This window comes from Falco naumanni, chromosome 12 (genome assembly GCF_017639655.2).
Source record: "Falco naumanni isolate bFalNau1 chromosome 12, bFalNau1.pat, whole genome shotgun sequence".
Lineage (NCBI taxonomy): Eukaryota > Metazoa > Chordata > Aves > Falconiformes > Falconidae > Falco > Falco naumanni.
Window position 1 is genome coordinate 2,094,305 of NC_054065.1, and position 18,614 is coordinate 2,112,918.

The window sequence follows — 18,614 nt, forward strand, 5'->3', positions numbered from 1 at the left end:
CTGGAGGGTTGGGATTGGTTTCTTGTTGAGTGATACTATAAAGCAGCGGATGCCTTATCACAAACAACATGCAGCAACCTCACCCAGCTGATAATGACAATACAAATCTTGCTTTAGAAAAAGCAGAAGACAGGAAAGGAAACGTTTTCCTTGGTAATATTCCAAAGGATGACGGTAAATAAAAACACAAGCCCCCGCTGCTTCGTGGCAAATTAGAGCGGTTTGTAACCGAAAAATGGGAAACGCAATATTGTTTTAATCACCTAGTTGCTGTAGACTCCAAAAGAAGGAAGTGTTGGGTTGCTGGGGGATAAGGAAAGGTGGGGTAATATCACCATGTTTATGCTGGATGTTCTGTATGAATCCTCTCTTCTCATATTATCTCATACGAGGACTCAGAGCATTGGATCCTGCTGGAAAGGCTTGAAAGACCCTAGACCACTCAGAACTGCCACAGCATGGATCAAACAGTGCTCCCCCCCCCCCCCCCCCCCCCCCCCCCGAGTAGTCCCTTTGCATTTGAAATACACATGCATTCTGCAATTCAAAACCACGGGTTTTGTGTTTTCTGTCTTTCAGTTTTGACCCAAAGATAGCTATCTTAAAAAGGAGAGCTCCCAGGAAGCTTTTTGCAGGAAGCCAAGAAGGTGCAATACGGGAGATGCAGCAGAGAGCCTTTGGCAGGTGGTGGTGGTGGTGACGCACAGAAGTTACTTTGCCTTCGGAAAGAAAAAGCCCTGTCTGCTGCTGATGTAGGTGTGTTTTTGTGATCTCCCTTCTCCCCCAAGAAGTTGCCTGGGTCGCGCAGCGGCGGGGAAACGGCAGCTGCTCGTCCTGGGCAGCAGCAGCAGCAGCAGATTATGGTGGCAGCGCAGCGGCGAGAGCAGCGGCGGCGGCAGACCTGATCCGCGAATGCGTTTTCCACTTCAGATCGTCGCTCGGAGGTGCCACCTGAAGCTTCTCAGCTGGGCAGGGATCGCTAACGTTTGAGAGGGGAAAACCCTGGAGGGGGAAGGAGTTAAGGGGAGGAGGGGCAGCGCTAGGTTTTGTGTGTGCTTGTGGGGAGAGGGGATTGGTTATCATGGCGGATCGGACAGCTCCTAGATGCCAGCTCCGTCTGGAGTGGGTTTACGGGTACAGGGGTCACCAGTGCCGCAACAACCTGTACTACACGGCAGGCAAAGAGGTGGTTTACTTCGTGGCTGGAGTCGGCGTGGTTTACAACACCAGAGAGCACAGCCAGAAATTCTTCCTCGGGCACAACGATGATATTATCAGGTAAGGGGGCTGACTTTTCTGCTGGTGGGGTGGGGTGGGGTTTAAAGGGAAGGGAGGAGAATGTAGGGCTGGCAGAATACCCCCTCCTTGCTGCATACAGCTCAGCTTGTACCTGTCGTTTCAAAGCAGCTCAGATTTGTTAGCAGCAGGGTCTGTGAAAGCTGAATTTCTAGATACTGTTGATCATCATCATCTTTGTAGCAAAGCTTCAAAATGTTGCACTAAGAGAGAAGATAAGGTTTTCTATGGCACTGCACCAAAAGGAAAGCACTTTGTTTCAGTATGGAAATGCACTGGAAAGGTCTTCGTGCAACAGTGCTGCAAAATTGTGGATCCCGCACCTTGACCTTTCCACAGCTGGGACCCTGGTTTACTAATTCTGATGTCTTATAGAAGGCAGGTGTAGCTCACCTTACACTCAGCAAACCCCAGCACAAGTGTGCCAATAATTTGGCACACAGGTCAAACTAATATTTTTTATTATTATGTATTTTATATATTTATATATCTATAAAATCTGGAAAATTTAAATCAAAATCAAGTTTAGCTTTTTGTACTGCAGCCAAAAACTCCCAAGCATGCTGGTGCAAGATGGCTACAGATGCCCAGGTCTTGCTCCTGGTCTGACCGGTTCTTTGTCTCTTTCTCTTAAATTCTGCCCAAGAAGTGGATTTAATTGATGATGTTGTCCTACAGAAATACTACTTTTGTTGCATCTCACAAAACAACACAGTAAAAATGTGGTTACAGAGTAAAAAGGTAGCCTTTTAACACATCCGTCCAAAATACAGAAATTTACATCAGTAAAATAGAAAATGAATGTTGTATCTACTACTTTATGACAGAAATATGACCTAGAAAATCCTTATAAAGGATGTTGTGTGGTAATGATACTCCTTTGAGCATAGCTAACTGCTGCCCTCCCTATTCACCTAATTCAGCATGAATGAAGTGTTTTCCTGATGATGTGAAACCAGAATAGTCCCAGGTGACTCGTGGTGCGGTAGTACTGTGGAAACATCTGCTGAAGTCAGAGTTTTGACACTCAGTAGCAAAATCACATAACTGTCATGTAATCATTCTGGAACCTTGTTTACAGAAAACCATCCACTTTTCCTAGTGAGAGCTTGTGGCTGCTGTGTATCCTCATAGCATTCTTCTCTTTATAATGTATTAAAGCAGTAGCATTTTATGAAGTATGATGGATGTTTGTAAAAGTTTGTTCTGGTTTCAAAGGTATTATCAGTTCCAAAAGGCTGTTTATATAGACACTCGGCTGCTCCAGACCTTCAGAGAAGAATGAGTATTTTAGCTGTTTATTTTAGGACATCTCATATTAGGTGACTGCTTTTGGCAGCGTCACATTTAGAATGTACCATGGGAATAGAAAGAATATCGGATTCTGATATTTGTACTTCGATACTGCCTATGCCTGTTCTCTTTAAAGAAAACTAGCAACCACCTCTTCAGACTAGGAGGTGTTTTGAGGGACTCGCTGTATGTCCAACTAATGCTTTGAAAAGATGAGTTTGGTTTCTGATATGCAATGAGATCAAAATTCTGTAGGACAACTGTAGTTTCTATAAAGGATGAAACATTTGGGTCCAGAGAGCATGAGCAGGACCCAAATAACAGTTAATTTCACCTTTTAGTGGCTGAGAAATGTTGCTGTCGCATGGGATTTAAGGAAGTAGAGAATCTCCAAAATACTGCTAGAATATTCTATTGTTTGCACCTGGTAATGGTTGCCTCCTTTGCCGTTGATGCACTTTGCAGTCCTTATTGATGCGATATCCCATCACTGTAAGCACTTTTAAGTAGATGGTTCCTTGTGTGGTTATGTGGTATGGCTAATAAATGCGGGAATTTAAATTCTCATATTTTCGGCTTCACAACTCTCATCCAATTGAGATGAATGGGATGAATGTACTTATTCAATTTTTCTGGTTTTGTTGGTATTTGCTTGCCTAAGACCAGCTTCTAAACAGCAGGGCTTACATTCGCAGTCCAACATGTTGTAATTTCTAAAGAGATTTGAAACATCATTTAAAAAAAGAAACCTTGCAGATTTTGCAAAATACTGCAAAATCATGAAGACTGGAAGACCTTGAAGTGGGAAGATCTTCCCTTCTGAGGACTGCCATTAGCCATTTCTGTGTTGAAAGGTTTCAGTGAATACTATTTTGTGGAAAAAAACCCTAGATGAACTCATAATTCAGAGAGCTGAGAACCTGTGTATTACCTTGAAATATTTATTAGAATCATGAAAGTGGATATTTGTCCTTGGTGAAAAGGTCAGATGTTTAATGTGTTTTCACAAGATAAATAGTTCTGCCTCTTGTTTTTGTATCAAGATAATGCAGTTGGACATAATTTAGTTTGGCCTAAGGTAGACCAGAATGTATGTGATTAATGGAGAAATACCATTTTTTTTCCCAAAATTTGTATTTGAAAAACAAGTTCTGTTTGTATAAAGAACTTGACCTATGCACTCAGCTAATAAGGTGGAGGTTCAGAGTACGAACAGGAGAGCTCTGAAGCATCTGTTTTCTGTGCAAAGCCACTGCAAGGTGTTGTGCTTCCAAGTTCTTCCTCCTTTTAACTTCAGGATGAGATGAGGTCCTGAACTACCCGAATTAGCTTTGAAGTGAGCCCTGCTTTGTGGAGGGGTTGGACTGGCTATCCTCCAGAGTTCTCCTTTAACCTAAAGTGTTCTGTGACTCTTTTGTTATTTCCAGCCATATAATACAGTTCTTTTTGCATGTTACTTAGTTCATGCTATTGATTAACAAGTACTGTCATTATATGTCCTTACTTTGGATCAACACGTAGTTGAAATGAATAGAGTTGGCTCCAGTCTCTGAAGTCTGCCAATGCATTTTGTTTAGAGAATAAAAAGTCATGTCATTTATGAAGTTTACTTTATAATCAGATCATGAAATACACCCTGTTCTTCTCCCTTCCTCTTTAAAAAAAAAAAAAAAAATTTTTTTTGAGTGAAAATCTTTGATTCTTGAGTGCAGCCTAGCAGCTCTGGGGTGGTGATGGTCAGAATGCTCCTCCTTTCTCTGAGCTGTGAGCCCTGCAGTTTACCCGACAGTCTGTGCTACAGGCTACAAAGCAATCGTGAAGTGTCTTGCACGGTAGTTCTACATTTGATTGTTCTGGAAAGGTGATCTAGCTGAAGCATCATAGCTAACGTGTAATAGCTAGGTAAAAGCATAGCTATTGCCACATTTTAATGTGGAAAGTGTCATGTAGCCATATCGTTGTGCGTGTAACTGATTTTCACTGAATTCAGTCATTCGTGCTTGGCAGGATTAGGTATCAGAAGCTGTAATATTACCATATGGGGATTGTTTCCTTCTTGAGTAATTTAAAAATGGCCTTTTGCAGCAGCTCATCATAATGGCTGTTAGGTTGATGTATTAATGAGAATCTTGCAATTCATGCAGTGTCACCACCTTCAATGGAATTCATGCAAGTGTAGGATCTATGTTTAGCATTACCACTTGCAAGACTGGATCGTTAGTTTTGACAGTAATTGAACACTTTCAAAAGAACAGAAGGTTTTCTTACTTCTATAGTATTACTTCTATAGCAGCAAGCATTTAGATCACTCCTCTTTTTTAATCTTGATGAAACATTGAATAGAGGCAGTTCTTTCTTCTAATTTTTCTACAATTTCTGCATGTGAAAGCCAAAAAATCTTGCCATGGAGAACAACAAAAATAAAAATATAACCAGCTGATACACTTTCCAGTATAATTCAAAATACAGTTGATTTTATTTATTTTTACAGAATTCATTTGCAAACAGAGGTTCCTAACTGTGAGAAAATTTTCCAGTGGTGTTATAATAAAGTTATGTCATATGACCCTGTTCTTGTAGTTCTAAGAAATTTTGCAGTATTGATCAGTATTCCTGAATATGTTGAAACTTACTGAGAGAATACCTTTGACAGCATATTGAAGACTTCACCTACCTCAGTTTCTTCTGTTATCTGTTGTAGTGTTACACACTTACAGAAGCACATTTTGCATTCCAGTTGCCTTCAGGCAAGTCACTGGTGAGGCAGAGTGCCACAAGAGACCGTTCCCTTTCTCAGATCTCTCTGCAGTGTTTGCTGCCTGGGCATGGTACCTGGAAAGCCATCCTCTTATCTGTGGATACCAAAGCATGTTGTTTATCTAAGGCTGCTTACAATGTAATAGCAATGTCGGATTTATCAGAATACTGCTGTAAGTATGCTGGGGGGGGATGTTCCACTGTGCTGACAGATTGAGATTAAAAATGTGGATGTGCCAGTGGTGATTAGATTTACTGGGCTGTGAGAGTGACTAGAGGCCTGGTTTGTTCTTTGGAGCGATTGTTTCAGGAGACAGGATGCATATTGGAACATGACTGCACGTTTTCCTGACTTTCTGCAGCTCGGAAAAAAGAAATACGATGCTTGAAGCAATGTCATATATTGTTGGCTGTAGTAAATTAAATTTTGGAGTAAGTAAATTGATGGCAGAGGTATGCAAATCAAAACCTCAGAGTTAAAATATCTAAACTATACTTTAATATTTTTACTTAGAATTGTGTATTATAATATTTCTGGTTATAGGGTCATGCTTACTTGAAGGGATCTAAAATACTTTGAATTTATGTTTAGTTGCCACCACTTGGATGGTAAATGACAGCACTTGTTTGCTACAGAACGAAGCTCAAGTTGCTGTGGTTATAAGTGCATGGAAGACTGTACTGCTTGTGGCTTGTGCTAAACCTTCACAGAAGGTGGACATACAGGACTTCTGAAATGTAGTGACCTAAAAGATAGCAAAATAGCAATGAAGCAGTCAGAGATTTTCAACAACAGAAATTCCAGACCTGTTTCTTATGTGAATGCTATGCAAGTTCCTGTGCAAAGCCATTAAAACTTGAAAGGACTTTGGAACAGCTAGGGTGAAGCAGAATGTGAGATCCATGTACACTAAGGTGCTTTGGGAACTGGTTTGAGACAGTAGGTTGTTAAGAGTTTCATATTTGAGAAATTAATCCCCCATAAAAACTCATCTAATCAGCTTATTGCTTCTTTTGCTTTCCATCTCAAAAGAAAAACAGGGGAAAATGCCATTTATTTAATGAAATTCTGGTGGCCACTTTTTGCTCTGCCTCATTGCTGTGCTGCATTTAGATTTTAAGTCTTTTCTGGGGCATGAGCAGCTATAAATATTTGTTTCTTAAATATCCATATTAATGCATCAGACATGTTGGAATATATAGTTAGAGTATCTTGTTGAACGTTATTTTAAAAATGCATAGATGAGTTAAAAGTGTAGAGAAACTCAGCAGGCGTTTGCAGCAATATGTCTGGGAGAACAGCTGTCCTTTAACTGCAGTATTTCAGCAGACCAGTCCACATGCATCCCAGTGGTAGGGGATGGGTCAGGTATGGTAGCAGAAGAATAAGTAAGATCTATTGCTTGTCCAGCCACAGCTCGCTTGCTTGTTTGGACAACTGAAAAGATGTTTATTATTAAAAATCACAATTAGAATTTTGAACATTCAAATAATCAAATTGATTTAACTCATTTTCAAAATGGAAAAGAAATAAGCATGTCCAACAAAACAGGAAGCACTTGCATTGCCCTGTAGAAAATATTTGGATCTTTATTATGATTTTAGCTTTTCACAGCTGAAAAAGACAAGTGGTTAAGTCTGTGTCAGATAATATATTAAATTTCTTATTGGATTTCCATGAATAAACTCATTAACACGCAGAACTGAGTATCCAGCTTACTAAATATCAGCGTTTTCGTATGTGTTAGTCTTATATTGGTATTTTGCAGTTAGAGATTTCTCTGTCGCATTATTTCACCTTACCCCTGCCCCTTCGCTGCTTACAGTATCTTAAAAAAATTAACCTTTTTTTTTTTTTTTTTACACATTTGCTCTGCATTAACTATCTGCAAGTCTTTGTGGTTTTTATTTTAATTTTATCAGGTAGTGGCGTATAATTGCTGTTTCAACAGGATGAAAACTCATGGAAAACATTTTGATATGAATAATCAAATTATCTTTTTAATTAGAAGTATGGGGTGGGGGGAACTTAGAGGTTAGTTTTATATTACCATTTTCTACTATAAAAATTCCTGCAAAAGTATACAAATTGTAATTTTTACAGAAGTTTATAAAATGTATCTTGTAGGACAGAAGAGATCAACCTCTATGAACTATTATTTGTATCTTTCTTACTGACTAAACGGATGTCAGATAGATTTACCTAGGCAATTTCCAGACACGCAGTTTCTTCCAAGTCTTGATTAGGATTTTGCAGGAAGAATCATATCTCTCTTTTAACACTTAATGGAAAAATACTATTGTGTATTTCAGCAATTAGGATTAAAAATTCATACTTTTGCCTGTAATAACTTGTTCATAACTGGGTATCTCAAGAAAAAGTTGTGTCTGGTAGGGGCTGCAAACATCCTTCCAACATATTCACCATGCGGACCGGCAACTAGGATTTTTCACATGAGGAAGTGCAAGTTGCTGTAGGCCATGCTTTGGGCTTTTCCTCAAGGACACAAGGGCTGCACTTCCTTTGGTGAAACTAGAAGAGAGAGTGTTTTGGTTTTGTACTGCATTGCAGAAGAAAGCTCTTTTGCTGTAGTATATTTAGGAATAGAAACAGGGTTTTCAGTTTGTGGAGGCTGTTACTTATTTTTTTAAAAAAGTCTTGGATAAGAAGAACTGCAGCAGTATTTGTAGGAGTACTTCTGAAACATCTCTGTAGAAGGACAAACTGCTGGCACTGTTTTCAGGTACCATAAATATTCTATGAAGTATCCTCCATGACTTTAGTACTAGGCTTGTGACTGGTATCTATGTGCTTTCTACAGCTCCAAGGGTTTGAATGTTCCTCTGCAAAAGTAGGAGGGGTGTTAAGGTCTTCAGAAGTTTTCTGCTCACTTGCCTACTGCTCAGGCTTTTAGGAACCTTGGTGAACAGCAAAAATGCCTACTTTTTTTCCTGCTTAAAGTCTCTTCTTTGGAATAGCAGCTTGTTTTTCATGACATGCATTTCCACCCCAAGGACATTTAGTTGTCCAGAGTTTCTGTCTTAACACATGTTGAATTGTTCTTTAGAGGTGGTATTTATAATGGACTTGGAATGAGACCTCCAAAGCTTTAGGTAGGCCTGAACTTAAGGCCAAGTATAAACCATATGTTTATGTCTGTCTTGAAGACTGACGTGATGAACCAACCCATGGGATCTCTAAAGGAGACACCGTTGAACCCTGCTGTGTTTTCGGGGACAGTGGCATTGGGTGCACCCAGGGAAGAACATCACAGCGCTTTTGGCTGGGGTCATTGGTAGTGCAGGGAAAGGGTTATAGGCATTATGCAAATAGACTGGAAAGAAAAGTTACTGGTTTAGTTTTCACCTCACTTCCATGTTACGTTCTGAACAAAATTGTGAAAGTTGTTAAGAGCAACTTAATGATGGTGTATTACTCAAACGAAGCAAGGAGGTGTTGCTGTTTGCGTGACGTTGCATAGTGGTGATGTATATAGTGGGTTGTACACTGGCTTTCGCAACCTCCTGAGCTTTTTGCGCTTACCGGTGCAGTCCCACTTACAGCGTAGTGACTCAACTCCACAGTCAGAGATGGACGTGTTGATTCCAAATGTTGGTGTGTTGTGTTGCTATCCACATTCAGATTTCAGAATTCTTGAGGTATTTTGTGTGTACTAATGTGGTTTTAATATAAAATGCATCAAGTTTCTTTAAACAGCCTAACAGTATAATGAACTTTGGTATGCTGTATCTTATTGATATAATTTCTCTTGATGCTGGCACTGAAGCCTGTTCTTTGTTTTGTGACAGATGGATTGGAATACACTGGAACTATGGTATTAAAATAGAATATGAAATAAACTATACTCTGAGAGAGATATAGCAACCCCTTAATTTTGGTTGCTTGACACTCCTTGTTACAAAAGTTGCTACTGAATTTTTACCGGGAATTTTGAGCACCTTCATTATTTTTAGCAGACTTGCACATTCAAGCAATAATCCTACATGAAAGTTACAGACTAGTAATATAGTTGATGTATAGGCATACTAATATTGATGCATCTACATCAAAATTGGACGTGTATTTATGCAAAACATCTGCTTCCTCATCTTCAGAAATTGTCTTCCATATGCAGGGATAAAAATTGCAAGTGTCATTTACTCTTGTACTGTCTTTAGTAGTAGCATTACTTGCAAATATTAATTGCAAAGTAAGGTTATCTATAACAGTTTAGGGCAAGATAAGCTGAACTGAAGAGTTCAGGATACAGTATAATATTTTCCCCTCTCTTTTTTTTTTTAAAGTAATGCTGTTAATTCTAGAAATTATTTAAGTTAACTATAGTAAAAAGAGAGAAACACTAAAATATCCCTTCAGTTTATTACAGCTTTACTTGCAATTAAGGTTAGAGTATTTTTTCCTGTCGCCCTGACTAATCAGACCATACTTCCTTCTATCTTAAGCTGTGTTTAACAAAAGGTTAGTCACTGCCAGCTTCTGTCTGACCAGAAAACATGTTAATTTTCCTTCATTTTTTCTTTCATATCTTTATTTTTTGAATACTATTCATAAAGCGTCTCAAGGAACTTCTGGCTTAGTTCTTCAAATGCTGGTATCTATGATTAAGTAGAAGTTGAGCTTTCTTTTTGGCCTTTTATCTGTCAGAATATAAGAAGGATGATATATATGTGACAAGTTGCACTAACAGGGCCAGCACTTTGGTCCTGTTTACACTGGTCTTGAGTATGTATTAGTGTGGCTGCATTAAAACAAGATTTTAGCAGTAGGTCTATAGCAGAAACCTGATCCCTCTAGGATTCCGAGATGTTTAGAAATGATACTTTTTTTTAAAAAAACATTCATTGAAATGCTGTTCAATGAAGCTACTCTTTCTATTAGCAGCTGTAAAACAAGTTTGAAATGTGCAATTATGCTCCTGATCCAAGGTCTTACGCAGGTCCAGTGACTACTGCGTGTGGACTGGCTCCACTACTTTGAGGTTTGCATTTTTTTAAAAATACCTGACAAGAGGAGGAGGCCACAGATGTCTAAAAGGATATTGTATTGAGCCTTTAGGAAAACTGTCTCTTGTTGAAAGAGCCATTTTAAAACTTTTGCTTGTCAGATAGAAGAGACTTGATTACATCTGGGAATTAGATATAACCATCGCAGTTTGACAAGCTGCCTTAAGGATGGGCAGCTCTGTGCTATATTCCTTGTAAGACTGCTTATAATGCAATCCCTCTTTCCCAAGAGGTAAATACTGTCAATGTCTTTTGCCAGAGAGTTCTCTTGGCTGTTTGGTTAAGCATCTGGAGGTGGTCTTGCACTAAACCGTAAGACTGTGCCTGTGTTTTCCCTGCGTCTGTGCAGCTGACACCTTCAGTGTGGTTGCCTTAGGGTTGGCTATGTAAGTTGCGTTCCAGCACCTTAGTCTTGATCTGTGGCATAAGAATGTAATGGTGTTGTACAAATGAGGATCTAACCCAGAATTACTTCTATCGGACTAATCTTAAAGACATACTCTAGTTTTGGCCTGTAGTGGCTATTTTACGTCTTAATCCAGGAAACAGTTTTTAAAGAATTGCCCCTGAGCTACGTGGTTGTGGAAAACTGCATTTTGCAAAAGGTGCTTAAAGCAGGTAGCCCACTAAAATCACAAACAGGAATATTGCTTTCTCTTCTTAGAAGCATGTTAGTTTAATGTAACTCCATAGGTCTGGCAGGTAAGTATCATTAATTGGGTAAACAAGTAATAATTCATTAAACATTTTAAAAAGAAATGTACTCCAGAGAACTTTATTACCTAGTAATAGATACATGTCTTCCTTAAGTGGTATGTTTTCACAAAAGGTTTTACCAGAACTTGTTCAGGTAATGCTGTTTCAGGAAATTTGCTAGATGCATCTCTTTGGATAGAGCCACCTGAAAGAAATAGAAAGGGATTGTGCACTAAAGTTTAACATAGACATGACATTGATAATGATAGAAAAGTTGCTTATCCAAAAGCTTGCGCAGAGCCTTCCTGGATATTTTTAGAAGATTGAGATTATTGGACATGGGCTCAGGATATGAAACTCTGCTCTTTGACACTCAGTAAGATTTTTGAGTGGTTAATGTTGCTAAATAATGGTGTTAAAAAGAAATGCCACTGTCTTTTGTGCATTGTCACTGTTTTTTAGGTGCATGGCACTTTCCTCCTCTTTATTTCCCACACGTCTTCATTTAATGAATTGGTTTCTATACCACATGTCATGCTATTCAGAATGTAATTACAATTGGGGGGGGGGGGGATTCTTTTGGATATGAGACTCTTTTGAACATAGAATTTTGAATATAAATTGTATCACAGATCTCAAAATAAATGTTTCCGATTAATTTCAAATGAAAATTTGATACTTCATATTGTGACTGGAAACTTTAGCAAGGACTAGATTTAAATCAAAGAGCTAATGCTCTTTATTTCTCTTCTATGAAGTGGAGATAGAACACCTTTTTTAAGAAATCTGCACATCTGTGTTAGGCTCATCTCTCTTCCATCCACTTCAGAGGAGCCTCCTTCTCTCTGCCAAAGAAGCTGGGGGATGCTAAGGCTTGCTAGACTAGAGCTGGCTTTTGTGAACATTGCTGGAGCCTGACATTAGCTACTAGAGCTTTTGGATTCCTCCTTTCTCCTTTGTATATACTCTAGAAAGTTTTGCAATGATAGTTCAAGAAATGGGTCATGGTGTTGCTGGAGTAGGCTGAAGTTCTTTGGGAGCAAATGGCGGGGGGGGGGGGGGAAGCAGTCTGTGTGATGTATTTTTTGAGATGTGACCACTATGTAAGTGACCTTGGGATAAATGGAAAATGGGCTAGCAGCACTGAGGAGGATAGTTAAGATTATTAAGTGAATAGGCCGGTAATAAAGTGGTTATTGAGCAGTTTGTATCCATTTCCTATGCATCAACTTGTGAACTGTACCTCCGGACAGTGTTAAGTTGGCCTAATAGCCAGTAAGGAGTTGGACTTGATGATCCTTATGGGTCCCTTCCAACTCGAGATAGTCTATGATTGCATGTAATAGGTACTGGTAGCCTGCTGCATTCATAAAAAAGTGTTGATGATTAAGGTAAAGGACAACAAAGTGGTTTTGGAATAAGGCTCGTGTTAGCCATAATTAGTTTCTGCGTGTTGTTACCTCCTGAACAGCACACCGATCCCATGACTTTCTCTGAATCAAAGAATATACAACTATTGCTTTGTTCCAAGTGAAACTTCCTTAATCTACCCAATAACAAAATTTTTGCTGGTGCATTGTTCACAGTTCAGAAGAGTTCTAAGAAGCAGCTGTGCAGGTGCTGATTACTTTTATTTCAAACTAGAAACTTTAAAACAAGCTGTGTAGGCCGTGTGACAGATCTGTGTAAATAGGCTTGCTGTTTACAGGTTTGGTCTTGCAAATCGTTTTGTCTTGGTGGGAGGTTGGTGCAGTCAAGACAGTGACAGTGAAAGCTGATGTTTGAGACGGAGGCAGTAGCTGCAAAGTATTTTAGACTAGACTTCTTCCGGTGATAGAGGTCTGGAAAAGCTGATTTCTCTGTAATTGCCACATTTAAAAATATATTATTTTGTAACCTGTGACTAGTGAGGACAACTAGTGTGTAAGATGTATGCATTTATTAATGGTCGTAAACCATTACTTTGGATCCAGCTAAAAGGCTGAAAGCTTTTACATTTCTGCTGTGAAATGTGTTTTGAGAAATAGATGAAAAACGGTAATAGAGTTTAATCCACTATATAACTATAGCCATTGAATGCTGATAACTAGATTAATCCATCCAATATCCTCCATAGCCTCTAATTTAAACTTATACAATGGATCAGTGAAGGTACTTCATTGCTTGCAAAGGTAAAATATCATTACATCTTTAAAATGTACATATACCTTTCTAAACTAAGGATAGTAATCCTGAGTTCATTTGGCTAAGTGGTAGTTGTTTGTTGTTTTGTTTTTTTTTTTAATTTCCCTGCATGGTCATATTTCTGGTTCAGTGAAATTAATAATTCAGAAATAGAGCTAAGATGAGAAAATGTTCAGGGATCTGCATCATAAATCCCTGTAAAGGGAAAGACAAGATTAAAAGACAGTAATAAAGCATGCATGCATGTGCACACACACAGAGTGTAAACATTGTTCTAAAAAAACTTGGGGTGTTAAAGAATTTGGAGATGATGAACTCCAGATACTAGCATTTAAATGAAATTTGCATTTAATTAAATCCCTCAAATTCTATCCAAAGATCGAATAGGATGAAAACATGTGGGGTTTTATTTTTTGCTGTGACCAAAATGTATCGGGCTGTGTCTGGAATTTTACCCAGCCAACCAAAAGGGAGATTTTAATTATTGGAAGGAGTAGAGGCACTGAAATACCACAGTTGCATTCTGTTTAATTGAGCAGCATATTTGTATCCCTATTGACTTTATATCACAGCCTTATATCTCTAGTATACAGGTTTTGGACTATTCTGGTATTCCTATAGCTTATAGATTGCAAGCTTCTTAGCTGCTCTTGTACCATACTGCTTCAATTAATTATATTTTAGATGATGATGAATTGCCAACGAAATCACTTTTGATACCAAAACATTTCTTATATGATTGATGCCCTAGTCTGTATGGCAGCCTAAAATTACTTACTGCCTTTTAAAAATTATTCTTTTATCCTTTTAAGTTTTCTTATATCCTTTTTAAAATTACTTTTCATAAATTCAGGTCTTCTCTGGCAAAACGCAAATAGTTCTATCAAAAAGAAGTGCAGTTTTATAAATAATTACTATCTTAAGGAATAGATATAAAGTGATTTCTTCCTTTGAGATAGAACTGAGCTAAGAACTTAAGAGTTTTGAGGCATTTGCATTTTTTGTTTTGTTTTCACATTTACTTTTCTCTAGGTTTCTATCAGATTTTCAGATTTCTAAGTTATATTGCTTCGCTGCTTGTAAGGAGATTAATTTCTTCGAGAGAGAAATAAAATACAGCATGAAAGAATATCGTATCATTTTAGTTATGTTTGCAGAGTGAGTGGAGTGCATAGCGCTAGCTATGCTAGTGGAGGTCTCCTACCAGTTCTTGGCTACTCACCTCCAAGGCATCACCGCTGTATTACACAGCTAGGAAGGGGGCAATAAGGAGTTGTTACAAGCAGCCAGCAGTATCATTATAATAGAAGCTATAGAAAATAATTCCTCTCTTCATGTAGCAAGAAAATACAGAAGTTGATAAATGTTGGTACCTTTAAAGGCTTTTAGCAAAATATGACCTATTGTTTTATTGCCTGCTCTGCAGATGTAGAGAAGAATTCTAGAATAGTAGAACTTCAAAAGCACGTATGGCAACAGCTTCCTACAGTTTTCAACTCTTGCACCAAACCAACAATGTCAGTGTGTATTTTCAATTTTTTTTATTGCAGTATAGATTAATGAATTACTGGAGAAATTATAAATAATAATATAATTATACAGAAAATGCGTGGCTCACATTAACAATAAATGCCAGGAATGGGATATGTTTTTGGAGAGTCCACTGTATTTTTTTGCTTAGGCTTATACTGAAGAATCAGGTATGATATATCTTTTTGCAATAGGTAACTAGCATGGATGCAGTTTAATTCTCAAAATTCCTTGATTAAGAGAGGTTGTTTTGCTCAGGAAACCTGTAAGAGGACAGAAGAGTAAGTAGATATCTGAACTGTATAGAAGGACACATGAAATCTTTAAGAGCTTGTATTTTTCAAAGCTCTGAACTAGCTCTAACTAGTATCTTAAATCAGTAATGAAGACCTGTTTCTTTGTCTGCCCACAATTAAGTCCATTGTTATTTCACACACCTGGCGGTCTGCCATCATATGGTTAAATCTGGATGTCTGCTAAGCCAAACTGAATGCAGTTGATTAGCTTGTTTTATTGAAACTGCATTCCTTTAATCTTAAATTGGGTTCATGCTCAAATAGTCTGTTCAGTTTTAGCTTCTGAGTATCATATGAGTTATTAGCAAAACCCACTTTCTCCGTGTAAGGGGAGAGTGTAATGCTTTGTCTACAGAGGCAGAAGTAAATAGAAAATAGGATATGAAGAGGAAGATGAATTTAGTTCTTCAGATGAGCCTGACAGTTGTGGCATGAAGCCTGCTTTCTCTCCTACTGTAATGTAGAAGGCAAAAAACGCTGTAACATCCATGATGCCATAAGCTAGAGAAAAAACAGAGTATTAGAAAATGACAAGCAGTAAACCGGATTATAACTGCCTGAAACTACATGCTGCCAGGCAGCTACATAATTGCATGAAACTATTTAGTCTCCCCTGCAGCCCTGAACCAAAAATACAGCAAAAAGGTCTCTGATGAGGTCTGCTCTCTGAGATTTCACAGAAAGCAGAACTCCAGATTCAGAATCTCTGCTTTGAATAGTTTGCTAAGAAGTCAAGAGAAACAATAATAGGCAAGAGAATGAGTCATAGTGCTTATGTAAAAAAAAAAGCCAAACAAATATTATGACTTTTTAACTCCTAGTACCAGACTCGAAAAAGAATAATAATAATTTAAAATATTTGGATAACTGTAATCTCTGTCAAATACAGCACTTAATGGATTTTGGTAGTGTAATAACTTTACAATACCTGCTCTTTCATATTTGTATCTGTGGCTGGCTGCACATCCAATAAGACACAGATAAAATTAATAACTATATGGATAATTAGTAACTGTATATTGTATAAAAAGATGCATGTGTTCATAGGGTGTCTTGTATTATGAGGGTCCCTAGTGTAGCCGCTCCTACTGAAGAAAAAATAAGCTGAAGTGGTTTGTGTATACCTTCAAAATGTATGATCAGTCATTCACCAGAACATGGAGGTTAGTGAACACTTCCAGTGATACCCTGGTTCCTCAGATATTTAATATTGAGAATTTTATCTACGTATGTAAAGCCTAAATTAACTACATGGCATTACTTTTTATTTGAAACTTACGTATTTGCATTTTATAACAAATCATAGCAATCCTGCCAACATTGCTTAACTCAAGATAAGTCAGTATCAAGTCAGATTGTGCGTGTAGCCTGAGGGCTTTGAAGAGCGTGTCAAGTATTTACGTAGTTTCTTTCAGTTATTTAGCTTAGGTGCTACTTGAGTCAGGAGCCCAAGTTTATTTGGTTGTCAAAGGAGGACTGTTTCCAGTCAGGCAATTCAAACCTCTACCAAGTTTGTTGCCTAAAATAACCTTAAATAGAGGTACTGAGTGATTTCCCTTCATACTTTTTTTCCCAACTATCCATTTTGTAGCCAGCACAGAAGAGAAGTTACCTGATTCAAAGAACATGCTAAATTTCCAAACTCCCTCTTCGTTTTTTGGCTACTTCTCTTACCATTCTGTAGAGTTGCCACAGATGTAATTCGCTTTTCAGCTATTGTGATGGCTCTGTGGGCACCACCCTATGTGCCAACATATGAATTGCTCTGTTAACACAGATGGATCATTTTAAAAGTTTGGAAGTAAATTAGTCTTCAATTTCTAGAAAATACTTGAATTTCCAGGAGTTATTTGTATGCTATGATGGAAACTAGGATGTAGATCTTTAACTGTAAAATCCAACACAAGTAATCTAAAAATCTTTACCCTTTTTCAAACCAAAAATCTTTATGGTTTACTAATGTAACTCTGCTGAAACTTTCAATAAAAATTTCTGTAGTTCAATTGGCACTGAACTTAGCTCTTAATTGCATGATTTTAATATTGATGGTGAAGCTCTTCTCTTTTAAATCATCAGCCTGAAATGTCATTCAAATTAGAGTGTGACAGTGATAAACATAACAACTGCGAGAGATGGTGGAAGTCCTGGTGTGTGTAAATACTTCTGTTTAGCTGTCTATATGTTATATAGCTCTTCCTCTGTTTGCTAGCAATGATAGCACTGACTCTATCTGCATGTGATCTCTGCTGTTCTTAGAGTACACTGGTTAAACCAAGTTCAAAACAAGTGAAATCAGCATACTAGATTTTGGGTAAGAGGAGATTTACTTTACAAAATCTGGTGAATACATGAGTGTGACTAGTCATGTAAGGAGATCTTAGATCTACCTAGAAGATGGGTGACAGCTGTTTATTTTTGTAAATGCCTATCTAAGAATATTTTCAACCTGAACAGATACTATTTTTCTCTGCAAGTTGGCATCATGTGAGATACAATTTTTCTGTAAGAGAGCTGAGAAAACAGTGTCCATTTATCTGAGCAAGGAACGTTTTGACACTTGTGTCTACATCAGTATAATTCTACAATTATATTTCAGTTAACTGTTAGACCTGGTGATGGGTCATAAAATAATTTAAATTAGGACTAACCATGGTATTTTGTTTTTCAATAGAGGACAGATGAAATCAAATACGAGTACACTGCTGTTAAATAAGACAGCTCTTTAGAAAGTGCTGTGTTTCTTGCTGTATTAAATAGTTATTTGATGGGAGTATTCTGAATGTGCTCTGTTCATAGTGTATTGCATTTCACGCTTTCCCTGTGGTATCCATTATTTTTCATTTTGAATCTATGAGATGCCCTACTGCCTAGAGCTAAATGTTCTTTTACCTCATCATTTAGTTTGTTATGAATTACTTTATACATGGTGACAGTTAAGTGCTCTGCACAGATATTTTTTTTTGCCTTCTTCCTCCCTAACAGATAGATACAACTATTTAATCAGCCTCACCCCCTTGAAATGGAGCATTTTCTGCAGCTGTCACAGATTACCATTACTTGCACTATAGTTTCTGTGTACCAATCCCCCTCAATCTTTTGTCAGGATTGCGTTCTGGTTTTTAAGTATTTTTAATATGTATATGCACACACAAATATCTGTAGAGTGTGTGTGTGTGTATATATATATGTGGAATGATTATATAATTATGTAGATTTATATAATACATAAATATGTAAAATATACATATTTGCTTTTCAAATGAATTGCTGACTAAATGTTTTACATAAATGTTCAATACTACAAAAAGCCCCACACCTTTCTTCCATGTTACAGCATCATCTGTGCTTTGGATTTATGGACAACTGAGCTGATCATGGCCACAGTCTATGCAATTATGAGTTACCCCTGGGTAAACAGGAATATGTCTCTCCCAGAAAGATGTGTGTTCATACAGCAACAAATTAGGGAATGAGCTTCCCTTCAGCTTTCCAAAAAGTCCATTTCACCATAATTTCAGATCAATAGTGTTAGAACTC

At 37.8% G+C, this 18,614-nt stretch overlaps 1 protein-coding gene across 8 annotated transcripts in view; it reads left to right on the forward strand.

Annotated features, from left to right (window-relative positions):
- Nucleotides 1–471: 471 nt before the first annotated feature.
- EML6 (EMAP like 6) overlaps nucleotides 472–18,614 on the forward strand; it is a 120,094-nt gene continuing 101,951 nt past the window's right edge. For 4 of the 8 annotated variants that reach the window (XR_005830298.1, XR_005830299.1, XM_040611380.1 and 1 more), the window contains exon 1: nucleotides 472–1,278. Coding sequence is in view for 6 of the 8 variants with exons in the window: in XM_040611380.1 (XP_040467314.1) it covers nucleotides 1,082–1,278 (197 nt within the window). In the remaining 2 variants the exon portion in view is untranslated. The remainder of the gene's footprint in view (nucleotides 1,279–18,614) is intronic. The other 4 variants (XM_040611377.1, XM_040611378.1, XM_040611379.1 and 1 more) reach the window with 2 other exon arrangements.